At 35.8% G+C, this 23,989-nt stretch overlaps 5 protein-coding genes across 7 annotated transcripts in view; 1 reads left to right on the top strand and 4 right to left on the bottom strand.

Moving 5' to 3' along the window:
• Positions 1-318, bottom strand: part of acad8 (acyl-CoA dehydrogenase family, member 8) — a 5,688-nt gene extending 5,370 nt beyond the window's left edge. The window contains exon 1 of the mRNA XM_081371172.1: positions 1-318. This exon is cut by the window's left edge and continues 71 nt beyond it. Coding sequence (XP_081227298.1) covers positions 1-47 — 47 coding nt within the window. The 5' untranslated portion in view covers positions 48-318.
• Positions 1-18,132, bottom strand: part of lim2.3 (lens intrinsic membrane protein 2.3) — a gene marked incomplete at both ends in the record, with an annotated part of 157,370 nt that extends 139,238 nt beyond the window's left edge. The window contains one exon of the mRNA XM_081371719.1: positions 18,074-18,132. Coding sequence (XP_081227845.1) covers positions 18,074-18,132 — 59 coding nt within the window. The remainder of the gene's footprint in view (positions 1-18,073) is intronic.
• thyn1 (thymocyte nuclear protein 1) lies at positions 72-2,445 on the top strand. Of its 3 annotated transcripts, none has more exons than XM_081371174.1 (8): positions 72-179; positions 316-436; positions 536-729; positions 1,321-1,389; positions 1,466-1,558; positions 1,648-1,743; positions 1,825-1,975; positions 2,250-2,445. In XM_081371174.1, exons 2-8 carry the CDS (start codon positions 388-390, stop codon positions 2,294-2,296), a joined length of 699 nt encoding a protein of 232 aa, XP_081227300.1. In that variant the 5' UTR covers positions 72-179; positions 316-387; the 3' UTR covers positions 2,297-2,445. The 3 variants fall into 3 exon arrangements, with proteins under 3 accessions (XP_081227300.1, XP_081227302.1, XP_081227301.1); XM_081371176.1 differs by having other exon boundaries at positions 75-179; positions 1,837-1,975; positions 2,250-2,412; XM_081371175.1 differs by having other exon boundaries at positions 108-436; positions 1,837-1,975; positions 2,250-2,412.
• Positions 2,525-6,577, bottom strand: vps26b (VPS26, retromer complex component B). Its single transcript, XM_081371173.1, has 6 exons — positions 6,036-6,577; positions 5,798-5,954; positions 5,436-5,600; positions 3,926-4,101; positions 3,653-3,795; positions 2,525-3,567 (listed from the first exon to the last, which is right to left on the bottom strand). Exons 1-6 carry the CDS (start codon positions 6,256-6,258, stop codon positions 3,436-3,438), a joined length of 996 nt encoding a protein of 331 aa, XP_081227299.1. The 5' UTR covers positions 6,259-6,577; the 3' UTR covers positions 2,525-3,435.
• jam3a (junctional adhesion molecule 3a) lies at positions 7,079-16,979 on the bottom strand. Its single transcript, XM_081369915.1, has 9 exons — positions 16,812-16,979; positions 13,726-13,794; positions 13,529-13,642; positions 13,274-13,426; positions 10,651-10,853; positions 9,939-10,038; positions 9,559-9,688; positions 9,394-9,445; positions 7,079-9,033 (listed from the first exon to the last, which is right to left on the bottom strand). The coding sequence occupies exons 1-9, from the start codon at positions 16,858-16,860 to the stop codon at positions 8,998-9,000; spliced, it is 906 nt and encodes a 301-aa protein (XP_081226041.1). The 5' UTR covers positions 16,861-16,979; the 3' UTR covers positions 7,079-8,997.
• Positions 18,133-23,989: the final 5,857 nt, after the last annotated feature.

Here is a 23,989-nt window from a genome sequence, read left to right as displayed (position 1 = left end):
TATGTGCCCAATCGGACACCTCTTACGAGTGCCCTAGCCGCCGCCATTTTGGTTCAGTGACGCGTCCAATCGCCGCGGTGATGATGGGTAATGAAGTTCTAAACAGACTGGACTTGTAGTTCAACTTCAACAGATATCTTCATGTGGATCATGTATGCGCAGCATTAACGCAATTTTAGGTACAATTTAGAAAGTTATTAAATTTAAGTTGCAATCAGTTTTAATAGTTATTAAGGATCTCTTTTTATACCCTGCATTCTGAGTTGGGGTTTAAATAAAAGCAGACTAAATCCCAACCCAGTTATGATTCTCCAGACCGCATGCGATCTGCCAGGGCGCTGTTTTATCACGAGTGCTTGTGTTTCCTCGCTCGCGAAGTGAAACATCATGCCACCCAAGAAAACAACACGAAGCAGCGCCAAATCTATTAAACACAGTAAGTAATCTGCTTAATGTAACGTTAAGGGTTGCATCGTTTTATAGTTTTATGCGAGACAAGTCATCACTTTAAATAATTAATTGCTTCTTGTTTTAGCTGATGCAGACGCCCAACACAATAAGGAGTCTGATGATGTTGCACAACTCAAAACTGGCAAAAGAAAAAGGTCAGCAGCAGTAAAAAATGATGTGGTGAAAAATAAAAATGATGACGCATGCAAAACATCTTACAACCACTGGCTGATGAAGTCTGAACCTGAGAGTCGAATTGAAAATGGAGTGGACGTGAAGGTAAATCTCTCATTATTATTAAGTTAACTCCAACAATAACAATACAACATTACAGAGAACTACAAAAATCTTCATTTTCCTTTGGTAAATCATAATTATGACATTAAAAAGGTCATAATTTGTGATAAAATCTTGACTTTTAACTATGCCCATCTCATAATTTCAACTTTCTATCAAAATTATGATTTAATATCTCATATTTTGTCGTTTGATACCATAATTAGGGCATATGACTTATCTCATTATGACTTAGTATCTCATTTCTACTTTTTATGTCGGTTTTAAACTTGATACTGATCTCATAATACAGCACTCTTTACAATGCCATACATATTGTTGCATTTTTGCATTGTGACCATGATTGTGACATATGATATTGTGAAAAATCATAATTTTTTTCTTATGTGGTGAAAGTGTACAATAATTTAGAAAAAATCAGTAATGAGGGATATTTTAAGTCTTTTTTTGATTGGAAGAGACTTTTTTAAGTGATGTTAATTGGTCAATGTAAACCTAATTAACTCAGATGTGAAGTGGTGCTAGCCTATAACATAACATAAACATAACATAACATCTTGTCAACAACTACAGTTTGGAATTGAGGACCTAAAAGCCCTTCCCAATCAAACGGGATGCTGGGATGGAGTGAGGAATTATCAGGTAGACTGATTTAATATTATGTTTATCAAGAAGCACATGCAAAACAATCACTTAAGCTGAAGACGTTTCCCCTCAGGCACGTAATTTCATGAGAGATATGAAGGTGGGCCAGCAGGCTTTCTTTTACCACAGTAACTGCAAAGAGCCAGGTATCGCTGGCCTCATGAAGGTGAGTCACCACTCCAATGGAAGCTTAACATTTTTACCACATACACAATAACAGTGAGTGAGAACCATTTTATGAATTATTTCTTACAGATCGTAAAGGAGGCTTATGTAGACCATACGCAGTTTGACAAGAAAGATGTTCATTACGACCCCTCCAGCAAAGCAGACAACCCGAAATGGAGTATGGTGTGTCTTTACACAAACCACAAAAAGACATAATATTTCTATTTTTGCCATCAAAACTGACCACTGATTAACTCTGTATAGGTGGATGTTCAGTTTGAAAGGATGGCCAAGCGTTTCATCTCTCTGGCTGAGCTGAAGAAATATCACTTGCAACATAAAGCTAAGGGTGGCCCTCTGAAAGATATGGCCCTCTTCACCAGGGCCAGACTCTCAGTTCAGCCCCTCACTGCAGGTTACTTATATTATATTTAATACACACCAAACCAGCTCATTTATTGTTATGCATAAGTAAAACACTACATATTCTCATTTTCATATAGTGTAGCATTGTTTAAAATGTGATTATAAATGTAAAAATTAACAATATAATAATCTTTTAGCTAAATATAAATTAAATCCACATTATAAAAATATGTATTTCCAGCTGTTCAAATATATGTATTTGTAATAAGTAGCTTTAAAAGAATTGTTAGCTTATAATTAATGTAATTTTGTTTTATTTTCAGAGGAATTTGATTTTGTCCTGAGTTTGGAGGATGAAGATCCAATATGAATATCGTCATGAAAGTGTTTCCTCCCATCTTATGATTTTTTATAGTCAGTTATTCTTTATGTAACCTATTTTGATGTGATCAAATGAGTAAATAAAACATTCCAAGTATTTTGTTATTAAAATATTTGTGCTTTTGCCTCCTTCAGACCACTTCATAATACAGATTTCACTTCAGTTTTGAGTTATCACAGTTTATTTTAATTTTGAAGAAAAAAAAGGGAAATCATCTTGAATGCAGAGGTTAGTAAATTTTATTACAATAGGGTTGATCAAATGAGCCTTTTGCAGAAGTTTTTTTTTTTCACGGTTAATAGTCATACCTTATTACCTGAACAGCTAATATGCCATTAAACACATATTTAGTAATAGAATAACATACACATGTAAGAATAGAAAAGTCACTTTAAAAATGCGTAGCAAACAATCACATAAAGAATTTTCTCTATTCCAGCATTTAAATGCACTGTTGAGAATACTGAAACTGTGCTGCCGTGAAGATAATTGATTCATTTTAATAGGAAATAAACACTTAAGATGACAGATCAAAAGATATTTCGACAATAAAAATATATTTATGAAAAAGACAAAAGGCATTGCCTTGCATAAGTTAGTTGACAAGATGTTCCCTTGTTACACATTTTCTATGGAGGTCTTAATTCATAAAACCCTAAATGACAGAATAATACTGAGCAGAACTCTATGAAAAGTACATGAAGCGCTAGATTTAACACAAAAGATCACAGTAAATCTCATTTTGGGCTCAATTAACAGCACAAAGTATAGAAGCTAGATTTGGACTTTTCAGTGCACTAGACTTGAGAAAAATTTGAGCATAACAAGAGGAATGTATTGAGGCTCACAAATAGAATGAAAACAGTGGCCGACACGTGAAAAGATCGTTTCTGGCATTTCAAAGCGGTTGGTCACTCACTACTGTGTAAAGAAAATGTACGCAGTATTGGAAAGAGAAATAAAAAAATAATTTTGTAATCTATACACATTTAAGTAGTTAGACTGCTTTTTACAAGCTTGATTCTCATTTTTGTTCTCAGCAAACGTCACCTGTCACATTAATTCCTTCAAGACTTATAAAACATTATTTGGACGTAACGAGGTTGAGGGAACGTACATCGTCTTGTTTAGTTATTCTCCTCTTTGGCTAGTGCTGATGCAGTTTCAGTGTATGATCCTTCGAACCTCTGGGCGGCAATGGTGGCCTGTTGGGACATACTTCTCCTCACGATATCTCCTTTCCGCCAGAGTGTGATCTCCTATTGGGAATGAAATCATATTTTACTCATACTTCAAGACGGATGGAAGAAATATGTAATATGTTCCATTATGTAAATCCCAGACCTGTTGTTTGAAGTATCGTCGCTCTTCTTCGTCTATAAGCACTAGGTTCAGGTAGTAACGCACAGAGAACTTCTTGTTGACGTCCCTCATGGTGGGGGTCAACTCGTATCCAGCGAGAAATAAGCGGATGGGGATCGACTCGCCTGGAAAGAATAACGGAGCAAAGCCATAACCTTGTTAAGTGTGTATGAAAATAATACATTTGATAATAGAAGCCACAAAAGATGACTATATATTATCATAATGTAATACAGATCAAGACTTTGGCTTTACCTCTCACCGGTGCCCCGTCCATGATCTCATATTTGGCGATGGTGTCATTTTCGTGGTACACACTGGGTCCTGTTCCAGTGGTTTCCCGTTTTATTATATCGATTTCCATGTGCTTAATCTTTATCCTCACTAGAAGGAAGTAAATCTTTCCCACGATAACATCCCTCAGATGGTACCTAAACAGGACAGATTTGGAAAATGGAACTGGAACATTCACTTTCATATTCAGTGAAAAGATAACTCATTTCTGTACATATTCAATAAATAAAAGACAATGATATTTTGAATAAAAAATGGCCCTTTATGACAATATTTTTTTGCATTGAGACTTATTACAAGCTTTATTTTTTATCCTCTTGTGCTTTTTTTTTTTTTTTTGTGATTTTTGCCTTTTATCGTGACAGGACAGTAGAGCGTTGACAGGAAGCGAGGTGGGAAAGAGATGGGGGATGGGATCGGTAAAGGTCCACGAGCCGGGACTCGAACTCGGGCCGCCCAAGCACAACGGCGCTACATGTCGGCGCGCTGACCACAAGGCCATCGGCGCTGACTCCTCTTGTGCTTTTGACACAAAATTTTAAGCTTTTGTTTTTTTTAGAATTTTTTATTTCATCAGACTGGTACAAAACTTAGTTAAGAGTTTTGGCATGTGCTATGCAAACAAAAAAATCATGGACAAAAAGGTTAATGGTCCTGAAAAAAATTGTCACACTTGTAATGTTCGAAATAATGTATAATGTTCAAAAATGACGCATTGGAAATGAATGGGAGACGAATTGTATCAAGTGGAAACATTTGCTACTGCGCACAAACTAATTCTTACTGAAAGCTCATTTTCTGAGATATCAACCTCAAATTTGGAGCAAAACTTGTTTCGATTTATGGCTTTGGTTTTCTCACAGTTTTAGAGTAAAAAATGTTTTGCAAAATTTATATTTCAGAATTTTGTTGTGCATTTTTCATTATACCGGTAATACATTTTAACTTCTATTACTTTTTTCACTTCAGCAATAATCTGCCATGTGTCTTCTTTAAAAAGAGACCAAACTTAAGTCTGTGCTCCAAAGCATTCAAGATTTGCGACAGTTTAAGTAATTAAATGTTCAGGTCTATGCTCAAAAAGTGATTAACACTTAATAAATGGATCATAAATGTAATTTAGTACCATCAAATCCCCTAAAAATACAAAATATTAAATAATCAAATTATCTAACTAAAATTTTATTGAAATAATTGAATTTGTTTGAAAGCCACACGAGCAGCACCAGAGGGTTAATTACTTGACAAAATATAATAAAAAAAACAAAATATAATTCTATGATGAAGCTCATATATTATTATTTTACAAAATACAAAATCCTATTGTAGATTATATCCTAAAATGTGCTATATATAATATAAAGCATTGTGCAAGCTTGAATTAAATTAATTGAATTAAAATTACATTATATATATATATACACATTTTTAGGGGTTAATTATGTTAATGTTATTCAGCATGGAAACTTACTTGGATTTGTTGTATTCAAACTCAATATGGAGACAATCTTCAATTCCAACTTCCATCTTGATGGAGGAGTTGAGCTCTGGGTATGAGGACAGCGTCTGCACTACAATATCCATCTCTTTACTGATATCATTGAGTCTTCTGCTGATTGTCGCTCGCAGAAAGTATCTAAACAGAACCAAGAAATTCGAGTATATTTTGTTCCTCCAAAAAGGACACTACACACTGTACATATACAATTCATACTATTGTGTTTGTAATATTTCCTCAAATGTTCTTTTTACAGTTTCACTCTAAACACCAGTTTCACCAAAGGGTTTCTGATAGATTAGTAACTTTAGAAAAGAAGCAATTCATAGATTTACCTTAGTTTGACATTCTGGCCAGTGTAAGATTCATAGGGCTTTTCCACATGGGTGAACTCAAAGTCAAAGGTCTGAGACTGTGAAAGCTCACCAGGTCGAGCAAGATCCTTCACTAGTGACACAAACTCATGGTGGTTCCCTCTGTCATAGTACAGCTCTGTGAATCACAGGACATGTTGGCATAATGTATAACACTAGGACTGTTTCTAAACGTCCATTCACAGACCGACAAACTCACCAATCTGCCCGACAAACTCGATTTTGATCCCATAGTGCTCCAGCCTCTTTCCAGGAGTTTTGAGAGTCACGTTAACTTTCCCACTTACAGTCTCGCCGTCATAGAATAGGAAATATTTGTCCTTTTTCCCATCTTCAGTCTTGTGCTCAGCTTTCTTCCTGGTCTCGGCGTCATTCAACACGATGTCGATGTCGGCGCTCTGTCCGAAGCCGAAGAAGCTCATGTCTGATGGACGTTTGCTGTCACTGCTGTTCGATCATAGATCACCTGATTGATTGACAGCTGCGCTCAGCTACAGGTGGCTGTGCGATTCTCTATCGCTTTGATACCTTTTACCAAGTAGCCTTCAAAAACAAGTGCATGCGCTATTTAGTTGTTTAATATTCGCGATTAAATCGAAATATCAATATTTTGAGCTCGAAACCAGACGCATATTTCTGCCTGAGTCGATTATAGTAGCTAAATTCACGCAGGACAAGCAATGAGGAAGGATATTTGGCCATAAAACAACTCCCGCACTTCCCGGATCTTCCGCTAGGTGTAATTTCAAAATAAAAGTTTGGATTTATTTCAGAATAAAAGCTTTTTAATAGCGGTTCTGAGATTGGGAAACAACAAGGATGAGATTAATTAATATAATTTTTTCTTTATTATTAAATAACAATAATAAAAGAGAACTGATTACATGACCACATGAACTGTATACATACATGGTCACTTCCTTTAACTGTACCTGAGAATATTATAATCTAAGCATTATATAATGGATTAAGTATTGATAGTACAATAGTGTGTAGTGGCATAGAGAATTAAACATCTCAGTGATAATGCATCTCTAATAATGTTTTCATTTCACATCACACAAACCACACTTTACAAAATAATTGGACAACAGTTTAACATGTGACATTTTTTCTTATAATACACTGCCAAAAAAAAAAAAAAATCTTAATCAGTATTTCTCTTTTACATTAAAAAAAAATCTAAATATACTTAAAACAATATGAATTTACTGACAAGCAAAACTGTGCAAGACTTGTTTTCCTGAATTCTGTTTATTTTTATTTAGCAATTTGCAACTAATTCTTGGCTTTTTTTATGCATAAACTTGCGATTCATGTTTAAAACAAGAAAAGACATTTTGCCAATGACAAAAAAAAAAAAAAAAAAACATTTTAAAAATACTGGTTAAGAAAATTATTATTATTATTTTTGCAGTGCAACTTTAAATAGTAAGGATATACATTCAACATCTAACCATTGCTGGAATGTCAGATATTTCATTCTATGTTATTTTTTTATAGTAAATTCAAATACAGAATTATTTGGAAACATGTGGCTGAGCATCACCTGGGTTTATTATTGACAGCGTAACTACACCAAATCAGATTCTGTCTGCCCATTGACTGGCACCCAATAGTATGAATAGGTAAACAATTGTATAATACTGTGCTTTAAAAAAAACAACAACAAAAAACAGGTACATTGAAATGTTTTGCCATAAAACACTTTGAATAATTCGCTAAGAGATACTGTCTTTGTTTACATATTGGAATATACAGTATCTGGCACCAATAAGTTCTGAATTTGCATAGGCATATCCATTACATTTGCCTATTCATTAAATTAGACTCTTTTATTAAATTCAGCTGCATCACATATAAAGTACAATGACAGAACCCAGGCTCTCTTTTTCATTTGTTTTTCTATAAACGGTCTGTTTTTGACAGTGGGACATGCCATGAGGAAGACTATATATTGTCATAGTGCGTCAAATTACTTATAAAAAGTGGAAGAAAGATGAAAACAATGAGTTTATTTCTTGTTCATCAAGCTAAGTTCCACTGCTAGTATTTAAAAACAAAGTAAATTTGATGGTCCAATTGCTACATTTGAAAAATCAAAATAAAAGGATAGACAATGTTGATTGCTTCCACATAATCATTTTTATTCATGTGACACGGCCCACAGTCTATCTAACTACTACTCTGAAGAAGTGAACTACAATGTATGCAGATATTATAAATAGATTAAAACAAGAACACAAAAAAAAGTCGTCAAACCTGGACAATATGTCCAAAACGTATAAAACAATTATAAAGTATTGAAGGTCACTTAAACACAGAAATGGCACTCTGAAAAAAACACAAGTGCATAATCTGTATCTAGAGGAATATTTCAAAAATGAAACCAAGTAAATGAATCATCTTTCACAACTAAGTCTACTGACTTTACGGAGATGTTTGGTCAAATCTCAAACTAAAATGCTACAAATGTATAGTTCATGAGCTAAATAACTACTACTAAAACACTAACACATAAAATCCTCTTATCAAAAGTGACCCAGATAAAACAGTCCTGGCATGGCATTGTACACATTTACACTAACAGGGTTCTTCACATAGTCACACGCTATATTTCCAGTGGGAAATCAAATATTTACCTTGAAGACGCATAAATTCTTGCACTGGTATTTTGTGTTGACTACTCTGGGGCAAAAATACAGCAGCACCTGGATGCAATTTAGGCCTTGCTACCATAACAACAAAAAAAAATAATTAGCCTCATTTCAAGTCTGTCACTGACATTCAAAAATTCACAAGTATTTGGAAAGACTCAACGAACTCATCTTTAAGTTCAGTCCTTTTTGAGTCTCTGAAACAATGATTTTTTTACTTGACAAGATGCATGTAGAAGCTATAAATCTGAGCACTGATCAGTTGAAAATGTAATTTTTATATATAAACTGTGGAGTTTTAAGTAAAACTGTGTTCGATTCCTGTTTGTTTAAATCAAAAGGATGGGAGTAAAAATTCCCTGTTTAACACAGTAGTTTTCGTTTTTGTAATAACTTTGGCAAGCCATGAAGCTCAAGTCGCACCTCTGCATAAAATGCACAGTTTGACAGTTCAGAGGTCGGCTCACAAGGTCTTCACAGCTGAAGCGCTCGTCTCCTCATCTTTTATATGACAAAGGAGGACTTGTGGCGGAAATGTCCCTGAGAAACAACAACAGTGATAGGAAAAACAGTGAGCAAACAAAGGATTTGTAGTTAAAATGTGGCACTACATAAATCCAGTCGAATATTTTTTTCCATGTAGAGATTTTACTGAGAGATTATTTTGAGGATTGCACTAATACCACTTTGAGCTTTGCTTCCATTAATAAAAACAAAATATCTGCAGTGAGAGAAACGCTGCAGTGTAATCTGAGAAGATAAACCACCAAATCTTGGATGATATTCCATCCATCCTTGTAAGAACACTGCAAAGTGTTGATTACAGCCTCTAAACATGCACTAATGCATGAAAATGATATCTGTGGTGATTTATTACGTCACAAATCCACAAGGACTCACCTCATCTGGACTGGTGTAGTCCATCCTATTGTCATGTTGGGGTACTTTGTAACTGTGTGAAACAGAGCATTGTAATCTTAGCAAAAGTGTATGAAATGCCAGATCAAATCAGATGACGCATGATCTTTCTAGTGCATTCATTTTGTGGTTATGGGTTTTACTCACTTGGTTTCCCTGTGTTCTTTGCAGGAACATAAGCCACTTTTCTGAATTTGACAGATTCCCACAATGACAAAACAAAATGCTGCCACTCCACCTAACACCTTCAGGAAAATCCCCACAATGTCCACATCATCTAGAAAGAAATTATGTGTTTGAATAGCTCATCCAAAAAAATACTAGCACTATATAACTATTTTTTATACTTATATATTTGGTGTACACTTAATGTTTTTTGGAGCTTGATAGATATAGTCAAAATGAACTGTCAGTGTATGGAAAAGAAATGAGTAGTGAGTTGTGCTATTGTGAATAAATAATTGTACTATTAAAAGCTCAATCACTAGTGCAACTATTGACCAGCATATTTAAAGGGCCACACTTACACACTTCCATGGGCTGTGGACTGCATTTTGACCACCCTGCCTCATTTCTGGCCTGGCAATAATATTCACCCGCATCCTCTTTTTTCACCGACCGGAATTTCTGTGGATCAAACGTAAGTCATATAATTAGCAAAAGCACAGTTAATGTAAAAACAAGTAAAATACAACATAATTGTAAAAAAAATAATAATTGATGATTGGCCATAAAAAAACATCAACAGCATGTTACCCTAAGCCTCTTGTATTTATTGAAAAAATATTTTATTTTTATTATTTTATTTAAAGCCAAAGTTTTTTTCGGTATTACATTACTTTCTCCTACCCCAGTTTGGCGCTTTAAGAAAATCAGCCTGTAAATGACTAACATTCATTTTAAGTTTATTTAAAGGCTCATGCCTTGAGAAATCAAATTTGCCTTGACCTTTTGAAACATAAGAGGTCTTTGTACTGTTAAAACGCCCTGCAAGTTTCATAGCATAAAACGTCCTCCTCATTACAAACAAAGCATTTATTTAATCAAGCTCCAAAAAAGGCTCGTTTGGATATTGTGTGATCTGTAATGTCACACGGGCAAATAATTGGTAACTGGACTATCTGTTTTGAAGGGGAAGTGCTCCAGAAAATGATGCGAAATCAATCATTATATTTGCAATCCCTTTTGGTGGCACAGAGCCTCTGTTTTTGAAAAAGAAAATGATAGCAAAACACTTACCAGCGAACCAGTCTCAGCGTTCATGGTGTATGTAGAATTGTAGAACTTGCTGCTGGTTTTTGGGTCCTCTGGCAGCTCCTCGTTGTTTTTGAACCACTGGTACTGTGACTGCGGAAAGCCTTCGTTCTCAATGCAGTGCAGTTCAGTGCTTGAACCCACCGTAACTGCCTCTGGCACACTACACCTGGGCATCACCGGCTTCACTGCAACACATCCACAGCAAAGCAGCAGCTTTTTTCCATTTTTCATTACTAAAACCCTTTCCCAAAATAAGAAATGGAAGAGACAATGGCTAAAAGTGGCAATGGTAGCAGCAGCAGAACTTTCACTAGAATCACTAACTTTCTGCCATTTTTTCTTGTTTTCTGCAATAATCCAAAAGCCAATGGAAAATCCTATTGGGGTTTTCTCTGGAGGTACCAGGGTTATGCTAACTTTTCGGTTGGCCTACAAATATATCACTGCAGCACCCTATAGTGACATACATCAGTGAAATGGACTATCACAAAAAGGGCAAAAAATGAAAAATGTAGCGTGGGGACTTGAATCGGTTGTTGATTGGATTTTTTAAGATGTGGCCAATGCTATAAAAATGGAGGCAGATGAACATGAGACTGCAGATGTGGAGTTTAAGCGAACTAAATGATTGGAGAAGTCCTTCATATGGCAACTTGGATGTTTTCACCAGAAAAATCCAGTTATTTATTATCTATATTTCACCTCTTGGTCATATTTTTGCACTTATGGTAGCAACTTTAACCCCTTTCGGTTCAAAGGTTCACCTCACATTAAAACAACACACTCTTACTTGATCTGGACAAACTGAGTATCATTAGAAAGATTATAGATTCCAACTTCAATACTTGACCAAAACTAAAATATTTGATAGGGCAACTTTTTGAGCAATGTTGCTGGGCAATTTTTTTGAGGAAAGACACAGGGCCCACGACCGATCTAAATTATCCAGATAGAAATTAATTGTCAATTTTCAATGGGAAAGTGCCCAAGCAACAATCGCTCTGCAAGATTGCCCAGCAACATTGCTCAAAATGTTGCCCTGTGTATCATCACCTTAACATTCATTTCTAAATTTATGTCAGGAGTGCGAAATAATAGATCTGTAATTTTTTATAATTTTGAATAGAATATCAAAACGAATATGAATTTTCTCTCATCTGCTCCGGTTTATTTGTGTTTACATAGATTAGGGTTCTTTTGGTTCTAGGGGCTTTTAGTTATGCAGCACCAAAATGATGGAATTGTTTGATTTGTATTTTACTGATTTGTTATTACGCTGTAAGGGCGACCTTGAATACCTTGAAAGGCGCCTATAAATAAAAGGTATTATTATATTATTATTATGAGGTAAAAAAAACTAAGCATGGATGAATTGTTCACAATAAGAACTATAATATGAATTTAGAAAATAGTTAAGGAGAGTTTTCATTTCATGCCAACTTTAAAGGGGGGGTGAAATGCAATTTCATGCATACTGAGTTTTTTACACTGTTAAAGAGTTGGATTCCCATGCTAAACATGGGAATAAAAAAAAAAAAAAAAAAATTAAATTGTACGTTTGAAGGAGTATTTCTGTACCAAAAATATTCCTTCCGGTTTGTCACAAGTTTCGGAGTATGGGCCTGTGTGACGTCAGATGGGGCGGAATTTCCTTATAAGGGTCGTAAGGGCACTTCTCCCGGAAGGGCGCGCACGCACCCGTAGACCAGAGCGAGAGAGAGTGAAAGCAGTACGCCCATCAAAGCGCTGTGCTCGGCTTTAGGAAAGTCAATGTCACCAAAGAAGTGGGTTTTTGGTTGCCAGGGCAAGACAACCCTGCACAGATTCCCAAAGAACCCAGCGTTAAGGGACCAGTGGATGGAGTTTGTTTTTCCAGAGCATCAACGGAGTTGTGCAAGTGTTCTTGTTTGTTCCCTGCATTTCGACAATGATTGTTTTATAAACAAGGCCCAGTTCGACGCCGGATTTGCAGATCGTCTAATGCTTAAGGATGGAGCAGTCCCAACGATAAAGGTTCACGGTCGTGCGTTGGAACCGGGCGGTGAGTAAAACTGCTTCAAATGTCTGTGTGTTGTTAGCTATCGGCGCGTAAGCACAGCTTTAGCTCCGCCCACACGGCACGTCTCCAGCCGCTCGTTTTTTTCCGGAAAGACTCGGTACAGCCTATCTTTCTTTTATAAATATAATAAAACTAAAAACTTTTTGGAGATATGAAGGATGCAATACTTCTCTATAGGTACTCAAGATTAACATGAGATTGACTGAAACTGAGTGTTTCACCCCCCCTTTAAATAAGGTTTAAGAGAGCTGCAGAATGAAAGCAGCATTCGCATTAAACCTAGTGCTGCATGGCATTAAATTCACTCTCAGCTTTATGTTCCAAACAGCAAGACCGCAATTATAATCTGAGACATTTTTTCTGAATCCAGAGGAATCGTTTTAATCAGCTCAACGGATTCATCTTGCCTTCAAGTCCACTGAAACCTCTTTGTCCAGACAGTCCAATCATTGTTCTTATGTGGCACTTCAATGTAAAATCACTTAGAACTATATCCATGGATTAAAACTCGAATGCTAAACCTGTGAGACTCTATTCCAACAGTACCTCTAACAGCGAGACTGATAAGTATTTCATCAAAGGGCTTCTGGTCGTCGATGGCCGCCACCTCACAGCGATACTGTGCTGTATCTGATCTGCTAGTGTTCAGGATCAGAAGGTTTGCAGGCTCTCTCAGCAAAGCCCTGTGCTCCAAGTCACCTGAGAACATAACGCAGCTTAGTTCAGTTTAACTTAGTTTACAGTAGGGTTAAATACTGTCAACAACTAAATGATGTCATTTTCTGAGAGAAGGAACGTTACCTGAAATTTTATTTTGGAAATACACATAGCTGGGTACACCGTTTTTAATTTTCTTCCATTCAATTCTGGGATTGTTCGTAGAAATGGACTCTATCAAGCAGGTCAATTCAATCGCTTTAAAGAAACAAGATAAATATGATCAATTTATGCACACATTAATGATGTAATCTGATTAAACAGCATCATATGAGACTTACAATCAAATTCATTTGCCCACACAGATTGTTCAGTTGTTCGGAGTATTACAGCAAAAGCTGTACTGTTACCTGCAACAAAAAAAAAAGTCTGTCAATAACTGTCTAAAAAAAAAAAACAGCTGCTAAAAATGTATAATAATCTTACTTATTATGTATTTCAAAGATTGTTGATGTCATAGAAGAAAAAAATCTTCTGAATTTCAACAAAGGGTGACTGACTTTCTGTGGATCATCTTTTCAACTTTTTGTAATGTTTATGGAAATCATAATGGAAGAATAAACTTTGTAAGTGTCTTGGGGAAAATGTACCCAGAGCTGAACAAATTTCTGTTAAAAATACATGGACAGATTTAGAAGAGCCTGTGTGTTTTTTCAGTGTCAATCTGTCCGCACCAACGCAAAAAAAAAGTCAGACAATGTGACATAATGAAAAGGCAAATATGAAACTATTTGGCAAAGCCTGACAGTCCCGATAGACTTTACTCATGAGAAAACAATTTGGGGTTTGGGGCATTTGCTATTTCTAGATGCATTTTCCACTTTCGTATAATCTCATGAAATCCACAGAGTGTATTTACAGTGATCCATATGTGATAATCTGAGGCTTTAGCACCAGATTAAAATCTTGCCATATGGACTTCTACAAAGCATGAGATAGTTACAAAAGCCAAACATCTGTGTTGTTTTATCATCACCTAGACTGTCAGCTCCAGGAATGTACATGCACAAGGGACAGTTCTGAATTCTGCCGCATTTAAAGAGGCACTTTATGGGAGACGAGAGCAAAGAATCATATTGCCACAGCTGGAGGACTTCAAGGTTTCCGGTGACGTCTCCAAGTCTGACTTTCCCATCGCACGATGCATCATGGTCTATTTTTACATCTGCTGTTGACATTTCCCGATCAGACAAGCAACATTATCCACCACTGAGAAGCATGCGTGTTAGCAAGGTCCCTATTTACATCCAACAAAAGAATGTTTATGCATAAATATAAGATTCTTTTTTTCTCAGCCAACAACTTTTAAGACTTGGAAAATCGAATGTCATGTTGGAAGAGTAAGTGTAGGCTATAAAACAAATCTACGCATTTTAAGATTCATTTAGTTTTGTTTTGATTGAATATACAGTATAATGCATATGTTGTGATGTTTGTTTTGTTATCATAATGGGTTAATAAATCAAAATAAATCTATGCAAAATAGTCATAATACATTTCTGCATTTCCATTCTAAACAACATAACAAATGCCCCCTTTATAGTATTTGTGTTAATTATGACGGTTGTTTTAATGGCATATTTTGTGGTTAATTACTCCAGCAAGACAATAGCTGATTGTTGTAGCATTTCATACAGCATAGGCTAACTAACTGACACAAAAGCGACCTAAAAAGAGAAGGGAAAATAAGTGGGAGAGAAGGGGGTGGCGGTGTGATCTTTGACTTAAGACATTCTTTAACACATGACTGTTTACAAAAACTCTTCTCCACAGTTCTGACAGCACTTATTAATCTACAAAGATCCCGTCACTGGACAAAGTGAAATTAGGCTGAAGTTGAGCCTTTTTTTTTTAAAGTAGTTTGGTATTCAGGGCACTTTGGCCAACAGTTGCAGCTTTGAGAATTCAAAGAGAAGATGAATGTAGCTACACCTCTTCACACATCACACATCTTACACAAAGGCACATTGTGCTGAGATGAAAATGAAAAGATCTGTTTGAGTCCCATCTAAAATGTGACCTGGAATACCTCAACAACATGCAAGCTACAGCAAAATAATTCAACAATAAATAATACAACAAAAGAAGTGTGCACTTGCAGTGCACTTCAAATCTCGGTTACAAGTGTCCCTGTAACAGTGTAATATTATACAGGCTAAGTACTACTGAGTAATATTAATTAACTACATATACCTACTATAGAGTTAGGGTTTGGTTTAGGGTTAGTTGCATGCAATTATGCCTAATTTGTAGTTATTACTATAGTAAATACATGTAACGTGTAACAAGGACTATTAAAATAAAGTGTTACCCAAATCTCAAAAGTATATATTTAAAAAACAACTTGCAGATAATATAAATGAAATAAAAGGCCACTTGCTTATAGAGAGGACTGTTTCTTAACACACCTTAGTAAATTTTAAATCATTGTTTTAATAATCTTTTGTCGTGATGTACACTTCGATGACATACTAACATATGTCTAACATACTAAAGCTCATGTAAAGTACTTGTAGTGTTTATTCATTATTATATTTATAATAAATATAATTTAAATGTACTAAAATGCAACTTCACAATTACAAATGTGTAATTAATTACAAATACATTTAAATACATGACATACTATAGGCCTACATGCTTCAATAGAAATTTTAGTTCACCATAAATACTTGTCATTCGGCAGTGCACATAAACCATTTTTCAAAGACAATAAGCAAAATTACATATAAAGATAAAGTCTTAAGTATGTAAAAAAGCACTCTTACATTCAACTAATTGCATATAATATACATTTAAACTATAATACATTTTATTTTAATTGTAAGAACATGCTGTTAAGTATATGAAAACATTTCATTCAGTAAGCACTTCATTGTTTTAAAGTAAGTAATTTCCATAAGAAGTACTCTTTATAAAAGTATACTAAAGTGTACTTCTTTCCCCCTCTAAATTAGGCTATAAACACAAGATAATCACACATGAGAAGCATGCTGAGGAATACAAACTAGAGCTGTCTCAACACCTAGTGCGCTAAAACAGCATTCTTGAACATATGATGCTCATATTTGAACGCGCCCAAAAACGCTGTCAGAGGAGGCAGCTCATTGTGTTTTGAGATATATCCGTTGCATGTAATCACTGCTGGGCGATATCAAACCAATTACTCCAATAGCGAATAAAATAGCCACCATACTAGAAGCCGCGAACTGTGTTTACACTAAAATTGAGCGTGGCGGTAAATGGCTACTAACGGTAGTAAAGCAGCAGCAGCAGCAGCGCGAGATGCCATCACACGGATATACACGAACGCCTATTCAACAACACCTACTCACTAATTTACAAGAATTAAAGAAATATTACTCACACAGACAGGAAAAGAGCACCAAGAAAGGCGTTTGACGCCAGAACGCCATTTTGAGTCGATTATTTAACGTGCAAATTTAGCTAAGCTGTCCAGTCGAAGGGGTGGACAATCTGGAGGATGCTGGCTGCCGCTGATGAGTTTCCATAGCTACAAGGACATCTGAGCGGAAGAGAGAGGAGGGGCTGAGACAGCACGCGTGGACTTCCGGTTGACGATGAACATTGATCATGAAAACATATATGGATTAAACAAGAGAGGGTATTAAACTGTACTTAAGCGTATTTACTCATGTCCCCTATGTAATTTCTTGTATATAATTAGCATTAGGAGCATTTCTCGGAAACTCGGGCTTACACATTCACATTCAATAGATGGGGATTCGGTTGCCAGAGTGAACACAAAACGAATATATTTAGATAAAAATGATCCGTTTTCTCTGAGTTAATGCGTCTAGAATAATTTTTACATTTCAACACCAGATGGCAGTGTTAGAAAGGATAAAGAGAATATAAGGCCCAGTACACGTAAATATCTTTATTTGGGAGTAATGTATTGGGCTGTTTTTACGAAACTGGTCCTTTTGTGACACATACAAACAATTTATTTATTTATTGGTAATACAAAAAAATTATGTCACACAGTACAACTTAACATTGTCTGTTCAAAATATTTAATTACTTATTTATTTATTACATGGAATAAATGCATATATTTTGCCATTTTTGTTTCATATATGGGATGGTGTATTTGAATTAGATTTTTTAACACATTTTTTATAAGAGTAAGACACTGCACCTCTCGTCCAAGTTGCTAAATCTGTTGTTTAAAACGAATGCTTTCTAAAACGAAATTACCAAGTGGTTCATATTTTGTTGTGGTGATTACTGAAGTAAGAATGTATGAGAAGTGTGTGATATTTTAAGCAGGTAAAAAAAAACAAAAAAAAACAACAACAACTTCTCACCTCAAACCTGGTTACACTTTTTCACAAATTATTATTTTTTTGTATTAAATGCTAATTAAATATTTTGGCTAATCACAAGGTAACAATATGTTAAAAATATAACCTTTCCCATTTTTTTTTATTTATACAAAAATGCTAATAGAATCTGCATATTACTGTTGAAGATAGAAATGAATACCGGTACTTATTAAAAATTATATCACCACTTTCATCAGCCTCTTTTAATTAACTGATGATATGTTATTCATGTTATTTAACACACACACACACACACACACACACACACACACACACACACACACACACACACACACACACACACACACACACACACACACACACACACACACTTAACATGGAGAGGACAGATGATATGCAGGTCAAAGGTTATCACCCATGTTGGTTTGTATGTAACATCACACCCTGAAGGGTTTAAATTATGGAGGACCAAACCTGCAGAAATTACTTATGAAAATGAATAAATGAATACATAAATAAATGCATAAATGAATAAATAAATAAATAGATAAAGAAATGTGACAGTAAGTATGGAATGCCAAACCTGACTTAATAAATAAATAAATAAATATGCAAAGAAATGTACAAATAAATGACTATTTATACTTTTATTTTCTTATTTATGTATAATTGTATAATTATAATTATGTATGTATGATTATGTATGTTTATTTTTTCATTTATTTATTTCCACATTTATTTATTTATTTATACATTGATTGCTCTGTATGCTAATGAGGGGGGCGTGTTTTACCTCAGACATAGCAATCGAGCTCAGAGTGGCAGTGCTGACGCTTTGAGGCCACAGTGACACCTTGTGGTGTGACCAAACAATAGGCAAGAGGTTTGTGGACGTGACTTTACAGGTCACACAGGGAATAAATTACTTAGAGATGGGCAATATGGCCAAAATCTTATATCACGGTTTATGCCCTTTAATATCACCCTTTACCATAAAGAGGCCTACTCTTTATTCTTTATTATGTTATAATTTGAATGCATTATCCACTTATTTTAGGCTGGGAGCACACCATGTACAAAAAGGGACTTAGTTTATGTTGTACAATAGAAGCAAACCAAGATAATCAATTATTAAATGGCTCTTTAATTAGGACAATGAACCTTATTAGTCTTTATTAGAGAAAAACATAGGATGTTCATTCATTCATGCCAAATTGCAGGCTTTATTTCATCAGCTACAGGAAGGATTTTATTCTTAAATGAACCCTTTTTGCATTTATCAACATGTTTGTGCCACTGGAGCACAGCCGAAGAGACAGCCTGCAATCACACCCCCTCTCGCCACTGTTACACTGTGTTTGCACACACTGCGACCAAACTGTCCAGCTCTATCAGCGCCTGCTGCGTTTGCTCACTACCGCTTTAGTCCTCTCTAGAGAACAACGGCACCTTTAGAGCTTCATTCATTCTTGGCTTGGTACAGTATGTATTTATTTATTTATTTATTTATGATGCATGATGTGTCTTGAATACCCATTCACATGCATGCTTGTGTGTGCAATGAAATGCCTTCCTGGATGGAATCATCCAACGGTGCACATGAATCTGAAGATCATTTCAACAGCTACTTGATCTACATCATCAGAACATATGTGACCAGGAAACCATGGCAACCATCTCAGGTGCTCTGGCAAGCTGGAAACAAGGCCAGAGGAATGTGTTTCACAAGCCTGCTTTAGTGTTAAATGGTGTTACACCTCGCATCAAAGGCAAACACGTGGAGAAGATACTATAGGGTCATTTAGATAAAGTGTTGAAGAGCTATGTGCTATTTTCTCAACCAGTTGGATAATAAGTCAAGAAAAATTAATTTGAATAGCGCTTTTCACAATACACATTGTTTCAAAGCAGCTTTACAGATACTGTTATTTATGTCTATAATGCCTTAGTGCTTTATCTCAACTGACGTGAGTGATTATCCGGATTTAGATCTAGCTATACTATAGCCTATTTATAGTATTATCTAGCACGTATACATCAATGCCGCAGTGACTTGGACACAGATATGATCATTTAAAAGTAATTAAGAGATTTAAATATTCTTCTGTGTTGTTCTATTAAGGGATTTAAATCATGGCCAATTTTGTTCTAAGAGTAAGCAATTCTCAAAAATGATTAAGGTCTGATGCTCATGACTTGCCAGTAAGGTTTAGACTTTCATTCCAAGTGAGATTAAACGATTCTCAAAAAGCTTTTTTACGACTTGTGTCTTTATGGAAGTGTTGTTGATGTGTTTGATGCTGATGTGTCTGTGTGTGTGTATATGTGTGTATGTCTGCATTTAGGTGGGTGTGGCCTATAGTCACCGGAGATTCTGATTGGTCCTGACTCCTGTTCCACCCCAAGTTCCTGTTGTAAGGACTCCACCAGAGCCCGTCTACGGAGAGCCTGCCCACTCCCTATTAAAGGGATAGTTCACTTTGAAATTAATTTTGGTATGTTTTAGCTTACCTCAAGGGCATCCAAGATGTAGGTGTCTTTGTTTCCGCAGTAGTTTCAATTTTGATATTTTTAGGTCAAACCGTTCTTGTCTGTCAGTCATATAATGCAGGTCGATGGTCACTGTATCAAAACACAAGCACAGAGTCCAAATTAAAACAATTCCCCATCGTCCAAATTAAACAATTCCCCATCGTAAGTACACATTGATGGCCTAAGACACGAAACGAGCGGTTTGTGTGAGAAAACGAACAGTATTTATATCGTTGTTATCTCTTGAAAACAGCACACGTCTAAATGATCTGACGGCGCGGGCGGGTATAGATATATACATAGATGTCGCCTTGGCTACTGCAGTTCATTGGAACGAAACCGTAGCCAAGCGACATCTAGTGTACATATCTATACCCGCCCTATAAACGATATAAATACTGTTCATTTTCTCACATAAACCGCTCGATTCTTGTCTTAGGCCATCAATGTGTACTTACGATGGGGAATTGTTTAATTTGGACGACGGGGAATTGTTTTAATTTGGACTCTGTGCTTGTGTTTTGATACAGTGACCATCGACCTGCATTATATGACTGACAGACAAGAACGGTTTGACCTAAAAATATCCAAATTGAAACTACTGCGGAAAAAAAGACACCTACATCTTGGATGCCCTTGAGGTAAGCTAAAACATACCAAAATTTATTTTCAAAGTGAACTATCCCTTTAAGTCCTATTGTACCGAATTTTGGTTGTAATTCCACCAGAGTTCCACTGGGGGCGATCGCCCATGAGTGCAAAATGAATGGGAGTCTATGGGGCTAGACGGCTAAATTTGTCTCTTTCACCCGATTGCCGTTGAGAAATCTCAGATTTGATTGTAGGTTTTGCAAGTTCAACACGGGTTATAGGTCGAAAGTTGAATGAATGGGTACTTATGTCCTTTCGATTTCTTACAGGTTGAGTTGTTGTTACCCATAACACGCTAGCATTCTGCTAATGAACGCTGATTGGTCAGTGAAGGACTGATTACGACCAGAGATACCGCTTGATGGCATCGTGGCATCCGAAGCGGGACCAGAAACAAACAAAACAAAAACTTGTCAAGCACGTGTATTTACCTGTGTCAGCTGTGTTGTCGATGCCTCGAGAGAAAAGAAAGTGCAGAGCGCGAAATCACCAAAGTGACTGAAGGATTGCCGTAAAGCAGTATCTCTGGTCGTACGATGTGTATGACGTCATTGACACTTTAAAAGACTTTTTAAAGCAAATAAGAGACTCTAAAAAATCTAACACCCAGCAATGTGTAATTTCTTTGTATCTCCTTTCGAATACAATATTCAAATTACTAGACAAAAAATTATATCCTGAGAAAAGTGGATTTTGATGGGTATACTGCCATAGACCTCCATTCATTCTGCACTCGTCCTGTGAGCGCCCTCATATGGAATCAGAGTGGAACTGCAACCATTTCAGAAGCCGGAAGTTTACTGAGAGTGAAACTTCTCGCCTTATTAGACATTTTCTGACTACACCAAACAAGACATGAATGCACATAGAGATCTGGCGAAGAAGAGGAAGGGTGGAGGGTTTTAGAAGAACTTGGAAAGCAACCTGCAAACTGCTACAGCAAACACTGACCAACTTTAAATATTGAGCAACAATCTCATTGGCTACAAATGCAACAGGAACCAATCAGCTTGTGCTGTGTAGTTAATGATGTAATTGTCAGCAGGTTGTATTATGGACCCATCAGCCTGCACCATCTAGAGTTTAATGACAGAACTTGGTATTTTGTCTATTGTGTCCTATAGGAGACTAGTGAAACGGCTTCGCGAACAAGAACAAATGTAGGAAAGGGTTTGATTTGTCCATCGGGAATTGATTGGATGGTTGTGGTTGGCTATTGCAGTGATGTCATGTGAGTGACAGGTTGTTCACGTCAGTAAACACGCCATCAGAGAAAATAAGAAACAATGCTGCAAGTGGGAGGGAAAGTTAGTCTCATTAAAGATTAAAAGGGCACATGAATTTTAAAAAATGAATGCACACATAAATCATTTATGACAAAAAGCCAACTGCAATATTCCATAAAAAAAGGAATTGTCAAATTAGATTTCATGTTGACTTTAAGCGAAAATATAGCCAGTTGTGAAAGAGTCTGATGTGAGTTTAACATCTTCCAAATTTAATTAGCAGTCATTATTGAGAAATTAAGGCTTTAGATGACTTTAGTTTCAATTAGTAATGTATGATTTCAGACAGAATATAGTGATGTCGCTTCTTACTATGGTTTAAAATTACTTACTGTACATTATGGTAAAGATTTTGGTTGAAAAATATTGATATCGTGGTAAAGACTTTGGTCATATCACCAATGCTAGAAAGTCAACACATAAAAAAAACGGTAAAACTATACTATAAGGTCTCATTTGACCACATTAGTTAATGTATTAACTACCAAACTAACAATTAGCAATACAGTCATTTATTGTTTGTTCATGCTAGTTCACAATGCATTAACTAATGATTTTAATAATGTATGAGTAAATGTTGAAATTAACATGCTAGTATTGTTCATTCATAGTTCATGCTAACTGAAGTTAACTAATAATTATTGTTCCTTATTGTATAGTGTTACCAAAAAAACTTCTATTGCAACAAGACTTTATTACTCTTTAGCTCCAGCTTAAGTTTCCAAAATCATATGCCGGATGCTTTAGAGAGGACCTCCTGAGCATGTCTGGACAGTACCACTACCGTAGCTGGCTAATTATGAGACACATCATTACAGGATAAAGTGGATTAGAGATTTAGTCATGGGTATTTTATTTTTATTTTTTAATTACACATAAATACCTCACAAATGGACATTGTGTCTGGCTTTTACATTTGTATCTAATGTATAAAAAATAAGCAATGTAAATAAGCTTCATCTAATGTCATGTCATTAGGCCTCCTCCATCACACTACAATTACGTTAGCCCGTTCACACACCTTCCTGACAGCACATTTCTTATGTTTTATGATGTGTTTGGTTGCTTGGTAACAGTGGATTTTCGCCAAGGCTCAACTTATGGCGCTCTTGATGGATACACAGCAGTTTTCACTTGAGTTCAATCTCTGACATTATTAGTACGAGGCACTCTGATAATTACGTAATAATTTGACAGCATAAAGTCTGCAACATCATAGGTCATGACATGTTATATATATTTGTTGTTGTTGTTGTTGTTGTTGTTGTTGTTGCAGCTACTATGGTGCATTTTGGGACGGTTATCTCCATATGCATTTTTCATAACATTGTTGGTTTGAATGGTTTTTAACTAGATTTCAGTACACAGATGGCTGCTCAGAGTGTTAGGGAATACAGTAAAACCAACCAACAGAATCAGTCTGGCAGTAGCACGACAATGGAGAACCGCCAAAGAGACCAAAGAGATGGTCGGTCAGCAGCTTATCATAAAACTAGGTTGATTGGATGATTTGTTCTGACTGTAAAACGCTGAATAGCAAAAATATCAAATGACTTTTATTTCTGATGTGTTGGAAATATTCTCATAGTCAGTTGCAGGTGGTATTATAGTAAGAGGGACATTCCCATCCTAGAGATCATTTGATTGGACAAATATTTAGACACACCCCTGAGTTCAAGATCAATATTTTTATCTTAATGAGATATAGCCTATCACTTTATTCTATAAAATCTATTTTTGTACATTTAAATAATACATATTATTTG

This window comes from Scardinius erythrophthalmus (genome assembly GCF_964197995.2).
Source record: "Scardinius erythrophthalmus genome assembly, chromosome: 7".
Lineage (NCBI taxonomy): Eukaryota > Metazoa > Chordata > Actinopteri > Cypriniformes > Leuciscidae > Scardinius > Scardinius erythrophthalmus.
Note: the sequence above shows the minus strand (reverse complement) of the source record. Positions and strands in the feature narration are given on the sequence as shown.

Bases quoted from the DNA above. Each gene is read 5' to 3' on its own strand.
- thyn1 (XM_081371174.1), top strand. From the start codon at position 388: ATGCCACCCAAGAAAACAACACGAAGCAGCGCCAAATCTATTAAACAC. The intron at 730-1,320 runs GTAAATCTCTCA...CAACAACTACAG, and splicing joins AAAATGGAGTGGACGTGAAG to TTTGGAATTGAGGACCTAAA. The intron at 1,559-1,647 runs GTGAGTCACCAC...TATTTCTTACAG, and splicing joins GTATCGCTGGCCTCATGAAG to ATCGTAAAGGAGGCTTATGT.
- vps26b (XM_081371173.1), bottom strand. From the start codon at position 6,258: ATGAGCTTCTTCGGCTTCGGACAGAGCGCCGACATCGACATCGTGTTG. The intron at 3,796-3,925 runs GTAAAGCCAAAG...TATTCTTTCCAG, and splicing joins GGACGGGGCACCGGTGAGAG to GCGAGTCGATCCCCATCCGC. The intron at 3,568-3,652 runs GTCTGGGATTTA...CATTCCCAATAG, and splicing joins GACGATACTTCAAACAACAG to GAGATCACACTCTGGCGGAA.
- jam3a (XM_081369915.1), bottom strand. From the start codon at position 16,860: ATGGCGTTCTGGCGTCAAACGCCTTTCTTGGTGCTCTTTTCCTGTCTG. The intron at 13,427-13,528 runs GTAACGTTCCTT...TTATGTTCTCAG, and splicing joins TTTCCAAAATAAAATTTCAG to GTGACTTGGAGCACAGGGCT. The intron at 9,446-9,558 runs GTGAGTAAAACC...TGTTTCACACAG, and splicing joins AAAGAACACAGGGAAACCAA to TTACAAAGTACCCCAACATG.